This window comes from Mastigoproctus giganteus, chromosome 6, assembly GCF_048544385.1.
Source record: "Mastigoproctus giganteus isolate SK-2022 chromosome 6, ASM4854438v1, whole genome shotgun sequence".
Classification (NCBI taxonomy): domain Eukaryota; kingdom Metazoa; phylum Arthropoda; class Arachnida; order Uropygi; family Thelyphonidae; genus Mastigoproctus; species Mastigoproctus giganteus.
This window is the reverse complement of record NC_143580.1, coordinates 53,726,843-53,743,536: the sequence shown is the minus strand read 5'-3', so window position 1 is coordinate 53,743,536 and position 16,694 is coordinate 53,726,843. Positions and strand designations below refer to the sequence as shown.

Genomic DNA, 16,694 nt, shown 5'->3' with positions numbered 1-16,694 from the left:
CCCCATACATCTGAGTGTACATTACCCATGCTGTATTTCAATGTCAACTGTTACATGGTGACCTGCCATTGAGCACATACAAGGTTCTGCACCCTTCACTCACCTTGAACTGCTAACTTACATGACCAAATGCAGATTACCGCTGCTCTAGTATACAAAGCTGTTCGGTTTTTTATACTACGACGAATGAAAATGAAAATTCTCATTTTCATTCCTGTGATCACGACATACGGTTGAAAAGTGTTGTCAGCTTCAGGAAGGAAAATCGTTTTGAACATTTTTGTTAAATTCTTTATTTAATTTTCATATTGCGTTAAATTGATTTTTAATTGTGTTAAATTGATTTTAATTGTATTAAATTGGTTTTTAATTATTTTTTACTGTAATGTAAGTTTTTCGATTTTTTTGTTTTAATTTCTGGAGGGTATCATACGGAAGTGTTCTATGTACTATATTGAGATAAACTCCTCTTATTTTAAAAAATTTTTATATGTATAGGGCAAAGCTAAATTTGGTTTAACAGTGTTTTTCAGTAAGATGCCAAAGAAATGTGACAGAGTGTTTAAGAAGACATATACTCATGTTTTTTCCACATATTTAAAACTCAGTAAAGGGTAACACATCTACATACAGTGTTTTCTGCACTATATGAAGCTGTGATTTTTTCATTTTCAAGTGGTAGAAAATACAATGTAATTAGCCATTTTAAAACAAATAAGCTTAAGAATAATGTGTAGTGACTAGAAAAAAATGCAAAAATAGATGTAGAATTTCAAAGTGAAGATGATAAAGTAATGTACTGGATGGTTATTCACATAATTTATAAAGAACAATCTTTCTCTGAGCTATGCTAATCATGCAGGCATGTTATTCAAAAATGTAGTAGTAGTAGTAGTGATGGCAAATGATGCTAGAAAGCAAGCTTATATAACATCAGCCAAAAAAAAAAACTACACACTTTTCCCATCCAGACCATCACCTCCACATCAACAAATGGAAGTCTGTTCCAGCAATCAACCAGCCTCTGGCTGAAACCAAACTTCTACACCTCTATCCTGCAACCATCCTTGCTCAACTTCAATTTATGCCCCCTCGTGTGTAGTCTCAGCAAGAGGAAGACTGCCATTGACATTTGGCTTACTCAATCCATTCAAGGCCTTAAACACCTCAATCAGATCACCCTGCTTAGTTTCCAGAAGTTGCAATTTGCAGAACTGAGGCCTTTCTAGGTCAGAGTGCCCTTTTGTTCCCTTCATTAATCTGGTCACCTTTCTCTTAATCCATTCCAGCAGATCTACATTCTTCCTAAAGTGATTCCTCCAGACCTGCATACAATATTCAAGATGGCCTAACCATGGCCTTGTACAAAGGAATAATCACTTATCCCTGTTAGCAAAGTTTCTGTTTGTCATTGACAAAACCTCATGAGCTGTTCTGGCAGCATGTCTGCACTGGTCAGTGAATTTCATATCTGACTGCATAATTATCCCCAGGTATTTTTTTATTTTCCACTACCCTGGGTGTAGTACCATACATTTGATAAGTTACTCTGGGATTACGGCTGTTCATATGCAGTACCTTGCATTTGTCTGTGTTAAACTTCAACTGCCATTTCTCAGCCCATTAACTCAACTTTCCTAGATCTTATTGCAATAGCTCACCCTACCAACCTTGATATCATTTACAAACTTTGACATTAAGCCTGATATACCTTCATCAGTATCATTAATGAATATTGAAAACAACAATTGGCCCAGCACTGAACCCTGTGGAACTCCCCAGGGTTAGTCCACGAGGAGCAGTGCTCATTGATAACCACTCTCTGTCTTCTTCCACTTAACCATCCTTTATCCATAACAATAACTTTCCCTTAATGCCACGTTGCTCCAGTTTATAAAGCAGTCTTTTATGTGCAACCCTATAAAAAGCTTTCCTGAAATCTAAGTATATGAAATCAAAATTATTTTCTACATCCAGTTCCTTCATCACTGCATCATAGTAACCTATCAGATTGGTTAGACAAGAACACCCCTTAACAAATCCATGCTGTGACTGCAGTATAATTGCATTCCTGTCCAGATGGTCCTGCATTACTTCTTTAACCAATGACTCCATTATTTTCCCTGGAACGGACGTTAAGCTAAAAGGTCTGTAATTGCTCATGTCACTTTTTGATCCCCCCCCCTTATGAATTTGAGATACATTCTTATATCTCCAGTCCATAGGAACCCCCGCTGAATCCAAGAATGCTCTCAAATATGGCTAAAGGTTTGCTTACTTCCTCTGCTGTCTCTCTTAATATGAGTGGATAGATCCCATCCACCCAAAGTGCCTTTTTTGTGTTCAGCTTCGGCAATTCCTCTTCTACTTTCCTTTCAGTTATCACAAAGTCATTTAGCTCCCCATTAGAGTTTGATAAACTTTTGGCATCCCCTCCCCTAAAGGATTCCCCATGTGTGAATATAGATGCAAAATACCTATTCAATTTGTCAGCAAACTGAGCAGGGTCATCAACAGTTAACCCATTGACATCAAGTGATCCAATGTGATTTAATCACTTCCTTCTTAATATAAGCATAGAAGTCTTTATTGCTTTTCTGTCATCCTTTTTCAGAGACTTCTCATAATCTGCTTTAGCTTGCTTAATGCTTCCTAATAGTGAAAAAGCAAAAAAATATGGTTCTGCAAGAGAAAAAAAAAATCATGCATTGTTTGTGATGCACAGAGAGGGAAAGAAGAGGTATTGACGATTTCAAAAAATGTTCCACTTTTGATTGGTCCATTCTTGAAAGGATTCAAAGACCGGTAACTCATCTCATGAGATCGGCAAAAGGCCGTCCATATGAGGAAAGACTTAAAATATGTGGGTTGCAGAGCTTGGAAACTAGGCACCTTAGAAGATACTTTATTGAGGTGTTTAAGGCTCTGAGAGGCATAAAAAAATGAATAAGGACGAAATTTTCATGGTTATGAATGATTCTAGAACAAGGGGCCATAATTTCAAGTTATGGGGGGGGTGTTTAGACTGGATTGCAAGAAGTTTTATTTTAGTCAGCAAGTTATAAATTACTGGAATAAGTTACCTACATGGGTAGTTACCTACATGACTGATAGTTTGGAGAAATTCAAAGGTCAACTGAATTTGTAGGTCCAGATTTTGGACCTGTATGTCCAAAATCTGGATTTAAAAAGATCTCCTGTTTTCTTCCATTTTTATTCAGTAAACTCCTACTTTCCTTCTTTTCCCAATAATCTCCTACTTCCTTACTTCTGATTCAATTAATCTGCTGCCCATCTGGTTTTTTTTTTTTTTTTTTTTTTTTCTGATAGAAACATTAAAAATTATAAAATGTCCTGCTTTCTGAAAGTCAAAGGTGTGCATTTATATGTATAGAATAGTGAATATTTCATTATAATGTAAAATGACAAAGTTGAAAATGGATGGTACTGTTAATGGATCTGTAATTTTCATAGTAGTGTATTTTAATGTGGGAGATGAAAGATGCACTTTTTCCCACAGCTACTATTATACCTTACTTAACAACGCTTTGTTGAGCATTTAATTTTAATGACACTTGAAAATTACTATCAGTGCCATTGCCTCACTGTAATGACATGAAGTGGCTCATTGGTCTAGGGGTATGTAATGACATGACACCTTAAAAATAATTTATGTAAATATTAAAAAAAGCTCACTACTGAATAACAACACCCCAGGCAAAGTAAAATAAGTCTGCATTGCATGCGTGCACTCACTCCAAACCAGAGTGTGATTTATTAAGTAAAAGGTACCATATATTCTATTTTTACTTGTTCTGTGTTTAGTTGGTTCAGTGATTTTGTTTTAATATTCTCTTAAAAATTAGTCTAAAATGCTTGTGAATGGAAGAAGCAGCACAGAAGGAAGGAAGGAAGGATGTCAAGACATTAAATGTGAATCATCAAATATGAAATCTTCTCCAAAGTCTTGGAGAAGACTTTGATCTGATTGTATCCAAAATTATCTTTGATTTGAAGAGCTCGTTTATGATATATACAAAGATGCACAAGAAATTTGCAAGACTAGTGTATTTAATGTTGAAGTGGTTAGTTTACTTGAATCACATAATAAAGACTTGCTGATCAAAGAACTCTTTGAACTTGAAAACTTAAGACTGTAAGACAGTGTTGAAGAAATGCTAATGTTGCACCCCCAAATTTAATAGCAAACATGGATATGTTAGAAACTTTATCTATTTAAAGCCATAATAACTATCTTTGCTGAGAAAGATGATGACACACTAAGGAGTATCTGAATTAACAAGGACATAAAAAAACTTATAAATGCTGCTAGCTATTGCATAAAAAGAAGAAAAAGAGTATGTAAGTTTGAATGAGCTCAACCATCTCCTTACCTACAACAAAAAATGTTCATTGTTTGTGACCAATTGAATATAATAGAAATAACAAAAGCATTCATTCCATTTTTATTTTACAATTTTCCTTTCTTCCATAGCCTGGTGGGAATTGTTCCGTATTGAATAAATCTGATTTAAGAAGTTTCAGTCTTTTCTTTTATTATTATGCTGTTATGTATCTAGGCTATTGGTATTACTATTTTATGCCAAATATCTAAATCTACTTCTTTCACTATTAATGAAAATGATTTTTTAATAACTGAGAGCAAAGTGGAGGAGAAATTATTGAAGTTAAACATAAGAAAGACACCTGGGATGGATGGGATCTATCCAGTTATATTGAAGGAGGCGGCAAAGAAAGTAAGCAAACCCTTAGCCATAATTATGAGAGCATCCTTGCACATCACCACAGACTGGAGATGTGCAAATGTATCCCCAGTTTACAAAGGGGGATCAAAGGGTGACACGAGTAATTACAGACCTGTTAGTTTAACTTCTATTCTGGGGAAAAAGAAGCATTGCAGGATCATCTAGACAAGACTGCAGTAATAATTCAGACACAGCATGCGTTTCTTAAGGAGAAGCCTTGTCTTACCAGTTTGATTGGATATTATGATGTGGTCACAAAGGAACTGGAAGGAAAAAAATAATTTTGATATCATATACTTGGATTTCAGGAAATCTTTTAATACTGTTGTACATGGACGACTACTGTACAAATTGAAGCAGTATGGCATTAAGGGCAAGTTGCTACATTGGATAAAAGGGTGGTTGAGTGGGAGAAGACAGAGAGTGGTACTCAATGGGCACTGCTCTTTATGGACTAATGTTATTGGTAGAGTTCCCAAGGGTTCGGCGTTGGGTCCAGCGTTGTTTTGTATATTTATCAACGGTATGGAAGAAGGTATATCAGGCTTAATGTCCAAGTTTGCAGATGATACAAAGGTTGGCAGGGTTGTTAATGACAGTATGCTACTGCAACAGGATCTAGAAAAGTTGGGCAGATGGGCTAAGAAAAGACAACGGAAGTTTAACATTGACAAATGCAAAGTGCTACATATAAATAGAAGTAATCCCAGAGAAATATACCAATTGTGTGGTACTATACTTAGGGTGGTAGAGAATGAAAAAGACCTGAGGTAACTGTGCAGTCAGATATGAAGTTTTCTGATCAGTATAGAAAGGCTGCCAGAGCAAGTCATGGGGGTCCTGTCAAATATATACAGGAATTTTGCTAGTAGGGATAGGGAGATGATTATCCCTTTGTATAAGGCTATGGTCAGGCTGCACCTTGAGTACTGTATACAGGTCTGTAGGCCTCATTTTAGAAAGGTTGTAGAGTTGTTGCAACGAGTTCAGAGAATGGCAACAAGATTGAGGGGAACAAAAGGGTCCTGTTACTAAGAAAGGCTTAAGTTTGGCAAATTGCAGTGTCTGTAGACTAGGCATCTGCTAGGTGATCTGATGGAGGTATATAAGGCCTTGAATGGACTGAGCATGCTCGATGCTGATGGGATTCTTCCACTTGCTCAGATTACAAACCTTGGGGCCATAAATTCAAATTGAGGAAAGAAAGTTGTAGAATAGATGTGCGGAAATTTGCATTTAGCCAGCCGGTAGTTGATTGCTGGAAACAAACTTCCATCTGTCATTGCAGAAGTTGATAGCTTAAATAAATCCAAGTGAGAGCTGGACAAACTTTTAGAGCAAATGGATATGTGAAATGGGATTTTTTTATTTATTATTATTTTTTTTTTTTGGCTGATACTGTATAAGCTTGCTTTCTTGCATCATATGCCTCTGCTAATGCTAATGTATTACATTTTAACACTTGCTACATTTGAAATTCACCACTGTCCCCCCCCCCCCAAGAAATGCATCTACCATCATAACATGGGAATGTATAGAAAATTACTGTTCGCCTAACAACATTTCAACTGATGCCTCCTTTTCATTTCACTTCTTTTGATTTCTCTGTTATTATGTTGAGGTATACCTGTAAGTTGGATTTAGGATAAACTAACACTCCAATGCCTGCTAAGATTTATTAAGTTTAAAAAGTAATTTATGCATAATTTGGAAATAGTTGACTTATGTTACAATACAATCATTAACCATATTTAGCAATCATGCAAACTTGACCCACGTTCCACTCAATAGCATGTGCTACTATACTCTTACTACTAACCACTTGACTGTATCAGACCTTTTTACAATATATGTCTCGAAATATTTGCTGGAAGCTTAACAGTACACAGAATCATACCAACTGATCCAAAACATGGTTGTTGGATTAGTTGGTATTATTCCCCCACCCCAGTAATGATTTTAATAAGAAATTTGAACACCACTACCACCAGAAATGGGAGGGGGGGAGAGAGAGAGAGAGAGAGAGAGAGAGAGAGAGAGAGAGAGAGAGAGAGAGAGATCATATATTTGAATAAATATGGTAATTTGTTTTGGAAAACTACTATTATTTATAAAATGCACAACAAATAAAACTGATGACTGCTGCTTTTAGCAAAGCAGCCGCCTAATTGTTATCTTATTTTGTTATAGCTCTTGTAACTAAAATGTATAGATATAACAAGAAATTTTGATTGGGAGGTGTCTTTCTTTTATTTATGTATCCTGTAGGCAGTAGATATAATCAAAAAATTATATGAGGTCTTCCTCAAATATGATGCAGTAATGATAGAAATAAATCCAATGGTTGAGGATGCTTCTGGAGATGGTAAGTTTATTCCAGAAATTTTACAAAAGTTTTGCATAAATCTTAATTTCACTCCTATTGAATTGCTTTTATTGTTAAACGAACCCTGTACACTGCATCTTTTTAACTTATTCAATAGTATCCCAAATATTAAAGTTACCTTTCCACATGAAAACTTATATTTAATCATAATGCAATTTTATATGCTTTTTAAGGACACTCTGAGGAGTAACTCTACAGCAATAAAATTAAAATATATTAATTTTCAATGACAGTGAACATAACCAGAGTCAAAAGGAAGAAGGCCCCAGTGATTTTTTTTTTTTTTTTTTGCTTCTAGTGCTTATAAAGCTGTCATTTCACCTGGCAAAGAAATATGATTTCACATTAATGACATGCTAATCATGCAGAAAAATCAGAAATCCTTCAGAGAAACTTATTTACTAATCATGATGGTGAACCTTGTCAAATCAGTTTTCATATTCAATAGTCCACCTTAGGAGAGGGTTATTATGGATGGAGGAGATGTATTTATAATTTTTCCTGATCCCCTTACTCCATTATTTCAACAAAAAAAGGGTAATTTGTAGTCTGTGAATGTATCTATTGTATAATTCCATTTGGTGTTCCAATTTCCAGTTGTAATGACACATCTGATATGAGTTCAAGTTTTTACTACCAACAGTGACATCAACAGATCAAATTCCTAGCACCTGACTAGCTTTGGTGACTCATGTCATTTATTATGAGAAAACCATATAATAAATATAGTTAAAATAAAGTTAAAAAATGAAAGTTTACTAAACTTGCAGTCAAACCAAGCAGAACCTCCATGCTGCATTTTATTTATCCTTCCAGAATACCTCATTATACTGAAATCTTTTTCTTTTTCTTCTTCAGTGTTTAACTAACATTAGGAAGAAAGATATGTTTGAGTAACAAATATCTCAGTGAGCCATGTAATTCAGTGAACTACTGGAAAACATGGGCATTGAAGGGACCTAGTTCTTCCCTATACTTAAGACAATATATTATTAAAATTTTCATAAGTGAATTTTGCCATCATTAGTAAATAACATTAATATTACTGGTATGCTTTTTTTATTGTTTTGTTTTATTATATTGGCTCTGACTTTTCACCATTTTTGTATTATAAATTAACTTATATTATTTTGTATATTTTTAATAGAGATTGTTGTATGGACAGAAACTGGCTTTCATAATGCAGTTCCCCCCCCATCCCTAAAGAATTTCTAATGGTATTTGTGCTTAAACAAATACCACTGGATATTTGCCAAAGGTCACAGACTATTGGTCTGTGACCTTTTGTTAATGTTGAAATATAAACCTTCAAACAATATATATTGTTTCATATATTTTTGATAGATTACACTGGTATACATGATTTTTTTCTGACTGAAAACAGTAAACACAAGTTTTATTCCTTACTTGATGGGATTACTGAAAACCACTGGCATTACAACAAACCGCAGTGCACCCAGTTGACATAATAAATATATCACAAATTATATTTTCTAGTAATCGAATAAGTGTTATAGTTGTTTTAATTTTTAATTTCTTCTTCTTCTAGTATTATTATTATTATAACTTTTTTTCAGTAATGTCGCATTTAACAATCCTGATTCCTTTTGCTACATTCATGGAAATTTACACCACAAAATCAGATACTAGGAATCACTGACTTTTACCAGAAAGTGTATCATGCTTATTTTGGTGTTAGAATTGATGACCAGGACAAACAATGGGGTCTCACATTATGTATGCTGTCCATGTGTTGGAAATGTGAGACAGTGGGTTAATGTAAGATGAAATTCCTTGACATTTGGTGTACCTTTGTCATGACCCAAAGACCACATTGGATTTTTTATGTGTGTGTGTGTGTGTGTGTGTGTGTGTGTGTGTGTGTGTGTGTGTGTGTGTGTGTGTGTGTGTGTGTGTGTGTGTGTGCAATTATTAATGTTACAGGTTAGTTCAGCACCAAGAGTAAAGTTGCAATACACTATCCAAATCTGCTCTTAGCTATTTGGCCCATCCTCTACAATGAAGATGTACCAATTCTAGCCAAAGTTCAGAACTTTATATTACTGGAGCACATTCTGATTGTTTCTCCCAAGTAATTATTGTGAATTTTAAGGTATTGGTGAAGTTTAAGCCACATCAAAGAAGAAAAAATGGCTTACATAAACTAAATTGAACAATCTGGTATGGAACTTGGATCTTCTATAGAATTCAGCATAGTTTTTAGGCTCCAGGTTGATTGAGAAGAATCTGCTTGCACCTAGCACTTCATTTACTTAGTATAGGTAAAGAGAAAAAATTCATTCTCTTCTATTCCAATCAGGGAGCTCTTTTACTATATACTAATGTAAATGATTTAATTAGTGCACTGGGTTTAAGTATGATTCATCAGAATGGAGATCCAGTTTGATGATGAGCTTTGTTTTCTTACAGAAAATTTTTCTCCCCTGACACTGTCAAAAAAGAAAAATTCATATCATGAGAAATATTCTACATACATAACATTCAATGTTATGTATGTAGTGTTCAAATTCAGTGTTGCTGTAATCTTTCTTCTACCAATCACATTCAAAACAAAAGTGACCTACATTTTCTGTCTTTAGTTTTATAACTACTATAATTATATCTTTAATCCTATAGCTGAATCCTCAAAAGGAAATTATCCATCTTCTCACAAGAAACTACTCAATCTTGTCAACACCAATTTTGAAAGATAAAAAAAAAAAAAAAAAAAAAAAAACATTTGTTTCACAAATTTGCAGAGTAGAAGTTATCAAGCATTAATGTCAGTACATAGTAGCATATTTTTAACTGTCCATGATTGGCATAATATCTGATAAATACCACCATTTTTCTCTTTTCTGTTATTTTTTCTGAATTTGTAGTTTTCTCTGTATGAAGCAGGATTTTCATTTTGATTTACCATAGATTGCAAGAGGTTAATTGTTTGCTTGTCTGTCTATGGACAACACATGAGTATGCCTAATTTAGGAAGTGTGTATAACCACCATTAAGTAAATGTTTCCTCATGGGTGGATAGGCAAATGAATAAATAAATAAGGAAAGTATCTTTATAAAATGAGCCCTGTGTTACCTTAGGCTCTTTATACTAATTGTACATATTTTTTAGAATATTTCATGCAGCAAACAAGGAGAACTGAACAAAGTTGAGGGAGGGATAGAAGAACAAGTAAAAAAAAACAGATACTCTGCAACTTTGAAATTTCCAGAAATAAGATGAATTAAAGAGAGTTTCCTGTTCAACAGAAACAACTAAATAAAAAACCACTTTACTATTGTCAGCAATGCCACACAGATTGAGCCAGTGAACAGCTGTTTATATATGCATAATTCCATTCATATAAATGTCCATTGCAGTCTACACCATATGTAAACTCTCCAACAACTAACTGTGTGAGTAACATATTGAGTTATGCTACTCACACAGTTGGGAAGTTGACTTCCTGTCTCAATGGAAAAATGCATGCTAATTTAGCACAGTAATCACTTTCCTACAGCACAATAAGTAAACACAATTAAATTTTAGGTTATTACCTTTTCTAAGCTTTACCCACTGTCACTACTCCTCAATTATATCTGTTGCTTTTATATCTCCCAAATAATGGGTTATATGCACTCACAGTTTTGGAATCAGTCAGCCTTAATGCCACATCATGGCAGTGACTCATTACAGCCATGTAGCCTAAAAGATTTACACTTCATATATAATGCACCCTAATTCTTTGTCACTTCAATTAAAAGAGCAATCATGCAATACATTTCCACATCCTATTAATTGGCAACAAATTCAGACAAGCAGAACTTATTTCGCTAGCCTGAATAAGATATTCCCATCAAAAACCATCACTATATGCAATAAGATGCAAATTTATCATTCAATACTTTGTGAGGATAAAAACTATTCAGTGCATGGACTTACACCCAATTGATCTGTGCTGTATCATGCACTTTTAAATGAATTTAGTCTCAAGTTTTCTCTCATGATACAGTGATAGATCTTGCTTAAACCCTGCAAAAATTTATCAATATTGTGAACAACAAACTTCTTAAAACTATTGGATTTACCTTCTTTTAAAAATATTTACTAACTACTAATGAAACTTAAAAATAAAACCCCAGATAGGAACAGTGTTTAATTTTTTATAACTCTACCATCTACCATTTTTATACTGATCTACCATTTTTATATTACTGTTAATTTCCAGACCATAAGATGCATTTTTTTTCCTCCAAAATGCTCTTGAATTTTCTGATCTGAAGGTATACTAGATGCATACAGTTTTTTATCCCTAGCCTTAGCTAAAGAAATTATAGTCAAAATGTCCAGGCGGCCTTCTGAAATCATTAGAGTGCATGATCTAAATGAATGGAAGTACCAAATCACAATTTTATACCAACAAGATGAAGGGATCAACCGACGATTTTATATATTCAATTGGGTAAAAATTCTATTGGAGTTAGTAAAACACAAGAGTTGCTAAGTCTTTCAAGAAATATGGAATTGTCAATGCCTTTGATAGTACTGAAGATGTTACACTCTTTGAAGAAAGTTCACTTAATATTAGTAATGATGAGTGTGACAGTAGCAGTGATGAATTTTTGTTGAATAAAAGATTCATTTTACACTGACATTTTGTTTAGTAAGCACTTGTAAATTAGTTTCAAATTTATGCATAAATTACTTCTTAAAATTTGCCGTCTAAAATGGAGGTACATCTTATCATCCAGAAAACACAGTAATTCCTCCATTTAGAATATCATTGTTATCCATCTATCTCTGTCTATCATAAATAATTAGACTTCTTTAGGGTGATTCTCTTGAATAATAACTTTCTTTAATGTATACATATTCTCACCTTTAATGACTTCAAACATACTTTTTTTTATATCATTAATTGCAACATTTGCAATGAATGATATAAAATTAAAGTGAAAATCATATGCATTTCCATGACTTCCCATTAGTTTGATGTACCCACCAACTCTCCAATTTATTAAGAGAAGTTTTCCAGTAAGTTTAGTTTTGTTATTTGTGATATGTTGTTTTTTATCTTAAGTATAGCAACTAGATTCTGCAAAAATATGTATTAAAAACAGTAATTGAAAAAATATATCTGGACTTTGTTATATCATATACTTTAACAAGTGTGTTTACAGTGAAATCAAAATTTGATGAGATGTTAAACTTTAAATCTTTATTACAAAAATCAAATATGTAAACATACCTTACTATAGAACTGCAAGGGTATTTCAGTGCAGTAGTTAAAATCAAATCAAAATTTGCGTGCTTTACTTGCATTTGATTTCGATCATGGATAGACTGTCTCCTCTCGGTGAAGACTGTGCTCCAAGTACACTCAGTGCTAAGGATTGGCATCTGCTGTACTAGAATTACTGACCTGCAAACTCACCTGTATAGTTGTACTGCTATATAGGCGAGTTTGCTATATTAGCATTTCACAAAGTGTGGTCTTCGCAACCCAGTACTACTGGTGTTTAAAAAAATAAATAAAAATACCAGTCCTGAGAACAGTGTTTCTCAACCTGTGTGCTGCAGATATGCTTCAAGTGTGCTGTAAAATGCAAATAAAAAGATTAATAAATCCAAGTTTTATAATAAAAATTAATTCAAATAAAACAATCTTTTATTTACGCTGCACCTATCCCAGCCCCTTCCATCAGTCAGTGTGACATCACGTTTTGATTCCTAGTATTAGATCTGTTCACTTTTTATCCTTTATTCACCTTTTGATTCCTAGTAGTAGATCTTTTCACCTTTATTCAGCCATTCTTATCATTTGAGAGACTCTCCCAGGCACCCTGCAGTTGTATAAATGCAACTTGTAAGCAGCATAGTAAGAAATTTCCTTTGTTTTAAAAGTGCTTTTTTGTGTTTTTATATCTCTAAAATGTCATATTCAGTTAATTCATATAAAATGGGTATTTTCAATTAACTGCATTAGTATATTTTAGAAGTAACTTTAATTTTTTTAGAAATTATTAGCAATGGATACATTTTTAGTGAAAGGAAATCAGAAGAGGCAAAAAACAACAAGCTTGGAGAAAATGACAAAAACAAGCAACCATCAACATCAAAAAAGAAGAAAACATGTCGTAAATATGATGATGATTATTTGGCGATGGAATTTTCGTATACTTGTACCCAAGATTGTCTTCTACCTTTATGTCTGGTATGTGGTTTAAAATTGTCGAATGATGGTGCCAAGTAAATTGCAGCGATATTTTTCTACAAAACATGAGAATTTATCATCCAAAACTATGGAATATTTTAAAAGACTGCAGGCCTCTACTAGAAAACAAGGTACAGAATTTTATAGTATGGCTAAAATATCTGATAAAGCTCAAGAAGCCTTTTGAGTAGCCGAACTGGTGGCAAAAAAAAAAAAAAAAAATCTCATCTGATTGCAGAAAGTCTGTTTTACCAGCATGTCAGGTAATCATGAAAAGTATTTTGTAAGAGGACAGTACCACTTTCAAACAGCACAATTAGCAGGTGTATAAAAGATATGTTCGATGATATTGAAGGACAATTTGTTCAAAATGTTAATAATTTTGAGTGACTGTTTGCATTGCAAGTAGATAATTCTATAGATATTAGCAGGAAAGCCCAATTAAATAGCATTTGTCAGGTTTATCAAAAACGACACAATTATTAATTTTTTTTTTGTTGTTGTTGTAAAAAACTCGCTCAAAGAAAAACCATCCAAGATATTTTTGAAGTAATGAATAATTATTTACAAAAGTGTGGTATTGGAAGTCGTGTGTCAGCATTTGCACCAATGGTGCTCCCACGATGACAGGAGCACTAAAAGTATTTGTAAACTCAGTAAAATGACACAATTCAAATATTATTCAACACACTGTTTTATACACAGATATTATTATTATTATTAGCCATATAGTGCAAGGAAGCCTGAGGCTTATGCTGCACCAGCCAAAAAAAATTCCCAAGTTACCCTGAGAGAGAGAGAGAGAATCAGAAGTAGAAAGGAATCACCAAGAAAGAGAAGAATGATGATATCCAGCTCAGGACCTTGGGTGTGCCAAGCTCATACTCACCAGATGTGAGTCCCTGGGGTGATATTCTAGTAGCGAAGACAGTTGTCCCCAATTTAAAACTTGTACTTAATCTAGCAGCTAAAACAGTCAATTATATCAAAACTAGACCACAAAAAATATGTATTTTCAAAAAATTATGCGAGGAACTGGAGTCTGATCATTTTTCTTTAATAATGCATACTGATGTTTGGTGGCTATCAAAATAAAATGTACTTATTCCTATGTACAAGTTGTATGTGGAAATGCTCGTATTTTTTTCACTGGAGAAATTAGAATTTTGTGATTATTTAAGTGATGAAATTTGGTATTGTAAATTAGTTTTTCTAGCAGATTTATTCACGCAGCTTAATAAATTAAATATCAGTATGCAAGGCCCATAGAAAAATTTACTCGCTTCTGATTTACTGATACTGACAAGTTGTTTGCCTTTAAAGAAAAGTTGAGTATATGGGAAAAAATATGTAAATAAAAAAAATTTAGAAATGTTTCCCATAACTGTCAAAACGAATTATACTAAAATAATGTAATAAGTGAAACATTAGAGCTATTAAAGACAAAAATTGAGCATTACTTTCCATCCCTTGATACAAAAAAAATTTGTGGATAAAGATCTGTTTGCAACAAGAAACCTTCTGATGTTAGAAATTAATCTGAAAGAGGAAGAAGAATTGGCTGAAATCCGTAGTGACCAGTTGCTGGAAATTCACTTTAATAACGCTAGTAATAGCAAATTTTGAAACAAAATGAATATCCACGATTTTCCAAAAAGGCAATTAGAATTTTACTGCCGTTTTCCACTTCCTACTTGTGAGAAACAGGGTTTTCCGCTTTAAACGAGAATAAATAAAAAAGAGAGAGAGACTAAAGTCAATAGAAGAGGAGTTGAGAGTAAGCCTATCCACAATAAACCCTAAAAAAAAAAAAAAGTAAAGTGCAGCCATTATCAACCCACTGCAGGATGGAAGCCTCCTCAACAATTCATGCTGAGGGAAATGGACCATAATCTGCCACGCTGGTCCAGTGCGGGTTGGCAGATCGACCGTATTCAGCAGTCAGGGGCTTGAACCCCGGTCTACTCAAAGAGCGTGTGCTACTGCACTCCCGCTCTTGCCCACTCGGCTACGGAGGCCTAGTATTAAAAAACTGTGCCTCCCATCAAATCCAACGGTCTTACTGATTAAAATGTTATAATTGTATTTTTTTTATATATATAATTATGTTAATTTTTTTACATATTTTCTTTTAAATTTCATGCAATTTATGTATATTCAAAAAAGAACATCAAAGCATTTAAAACAAATAATAAATGTATTATTAAATATACCCAACAGAAATAACTTCCAGTTTATGAATATATATATATATTATTTATAATTTTTATAGATTTTTATAATATATATTTAAATATACACTGTGCTGCCACTTTATTAGGTACACCTACTTATCTAGTAGCGTGTTGAGCCTCCTTTAGCCTTCAAAACAGCCTGAATTTGTCTAGGCATGAATTGAACAAGATGCTGAAAATGTGCAGGAATGGAGTACCATGCAGACTTGAGTGTGTCACGCAGTTCCTTGAGATTCGATAGAGGGTGTAGGCCTGCAGCAAACAGCCTTTTTCAGCTCATCAATAGGACTGAGATGACTGAGCGGGCCACTGCAGCAAAGAAAAGTCATTGTCATGTTCCTGGAACCACTCCATAGTGATTCAGACTTTGTGCACTGGCACATTATCCTGCTGGAAGTAACCATCTGACTGAAGATAAACTCAACATGAATGAATGCACTTGGTCAGCAACAGTGTTTAGGTACGATGTGGCATTCAGACGTGAATCTATGAGTGCAGACGGGCTGCAAGAGTAGCTCATGGTGTCTTATCAATGATATACAGGAATTTTTCTAGCAGGGATAGGGAGGTGATTATTCCCTTGTATAAGGCAATGGTCAGGCCACACCTTGAGTACTGTATACAAGTCTGGAGGCCTCATTTCAAGAAGGATGTAAAGCTGCTGGAACCAGTACAGAGAAGGGCAACAAGGTTAGTGAAGGGAACGAAGGGTTTCTCTTACGAAGAAAGGCTTAAGTTTTGCAAATTACAGTGTCTGGAGACTAGGCACCGGCGAGGTGATCTGATAGAGGTGTACAAAGCCTTGAATGGTTTGAGCATGCTCAATGCTGATAGGATACTGCATCTTGCTCAGAATAATCACCTGATAGGGCATAAATTCAAATTGAGGAAAGACAGATGTAGGATAGATGTGCGGAAATTTGCCTTTAGCCAGCAGGTACTTGGTTGGTGGAACAGACTTCCATCCCTTGTTGTGGAAGTTGATAGCCTAAATAAATTTAAGGCTCAGCTGGACAGGTATTTCGAAAGAATGGAGGGGTGAAGTGGAAGGGGTTTTTTTTTTTTTTTTTTGGCTGATGCTGCATAAGCTTGCTTTCTT

The 16,694-nt window shown here is 34.2% G+C and overlaps 1 protein-coding gene across 1 annotated transcript in view; it reads left to right on the top strand.

Annotated features, from left to right (window-relative positions):
• LOC150084278 (succinate--CoA ligase [ADP-forming] subunit beta, mitochondrial-like) overlaps positions 1 to 16,694 on the top strand; it is a 103,122-nt gene that overhangs the window by 46,007 nt on the left and 40,421 nt on the right. Inside the window, exon 6 of the mRNA XM_090375142.1 lies at positions 7,035 to 7,131. Coding sequence (XP_090231268.1) covers positions 7,035 to 7,131 — 97 coding nt within the window. The remainder of the gene's footprint in view (positions 1 to 7,034; positions 7,132 to 16,694) is intronic.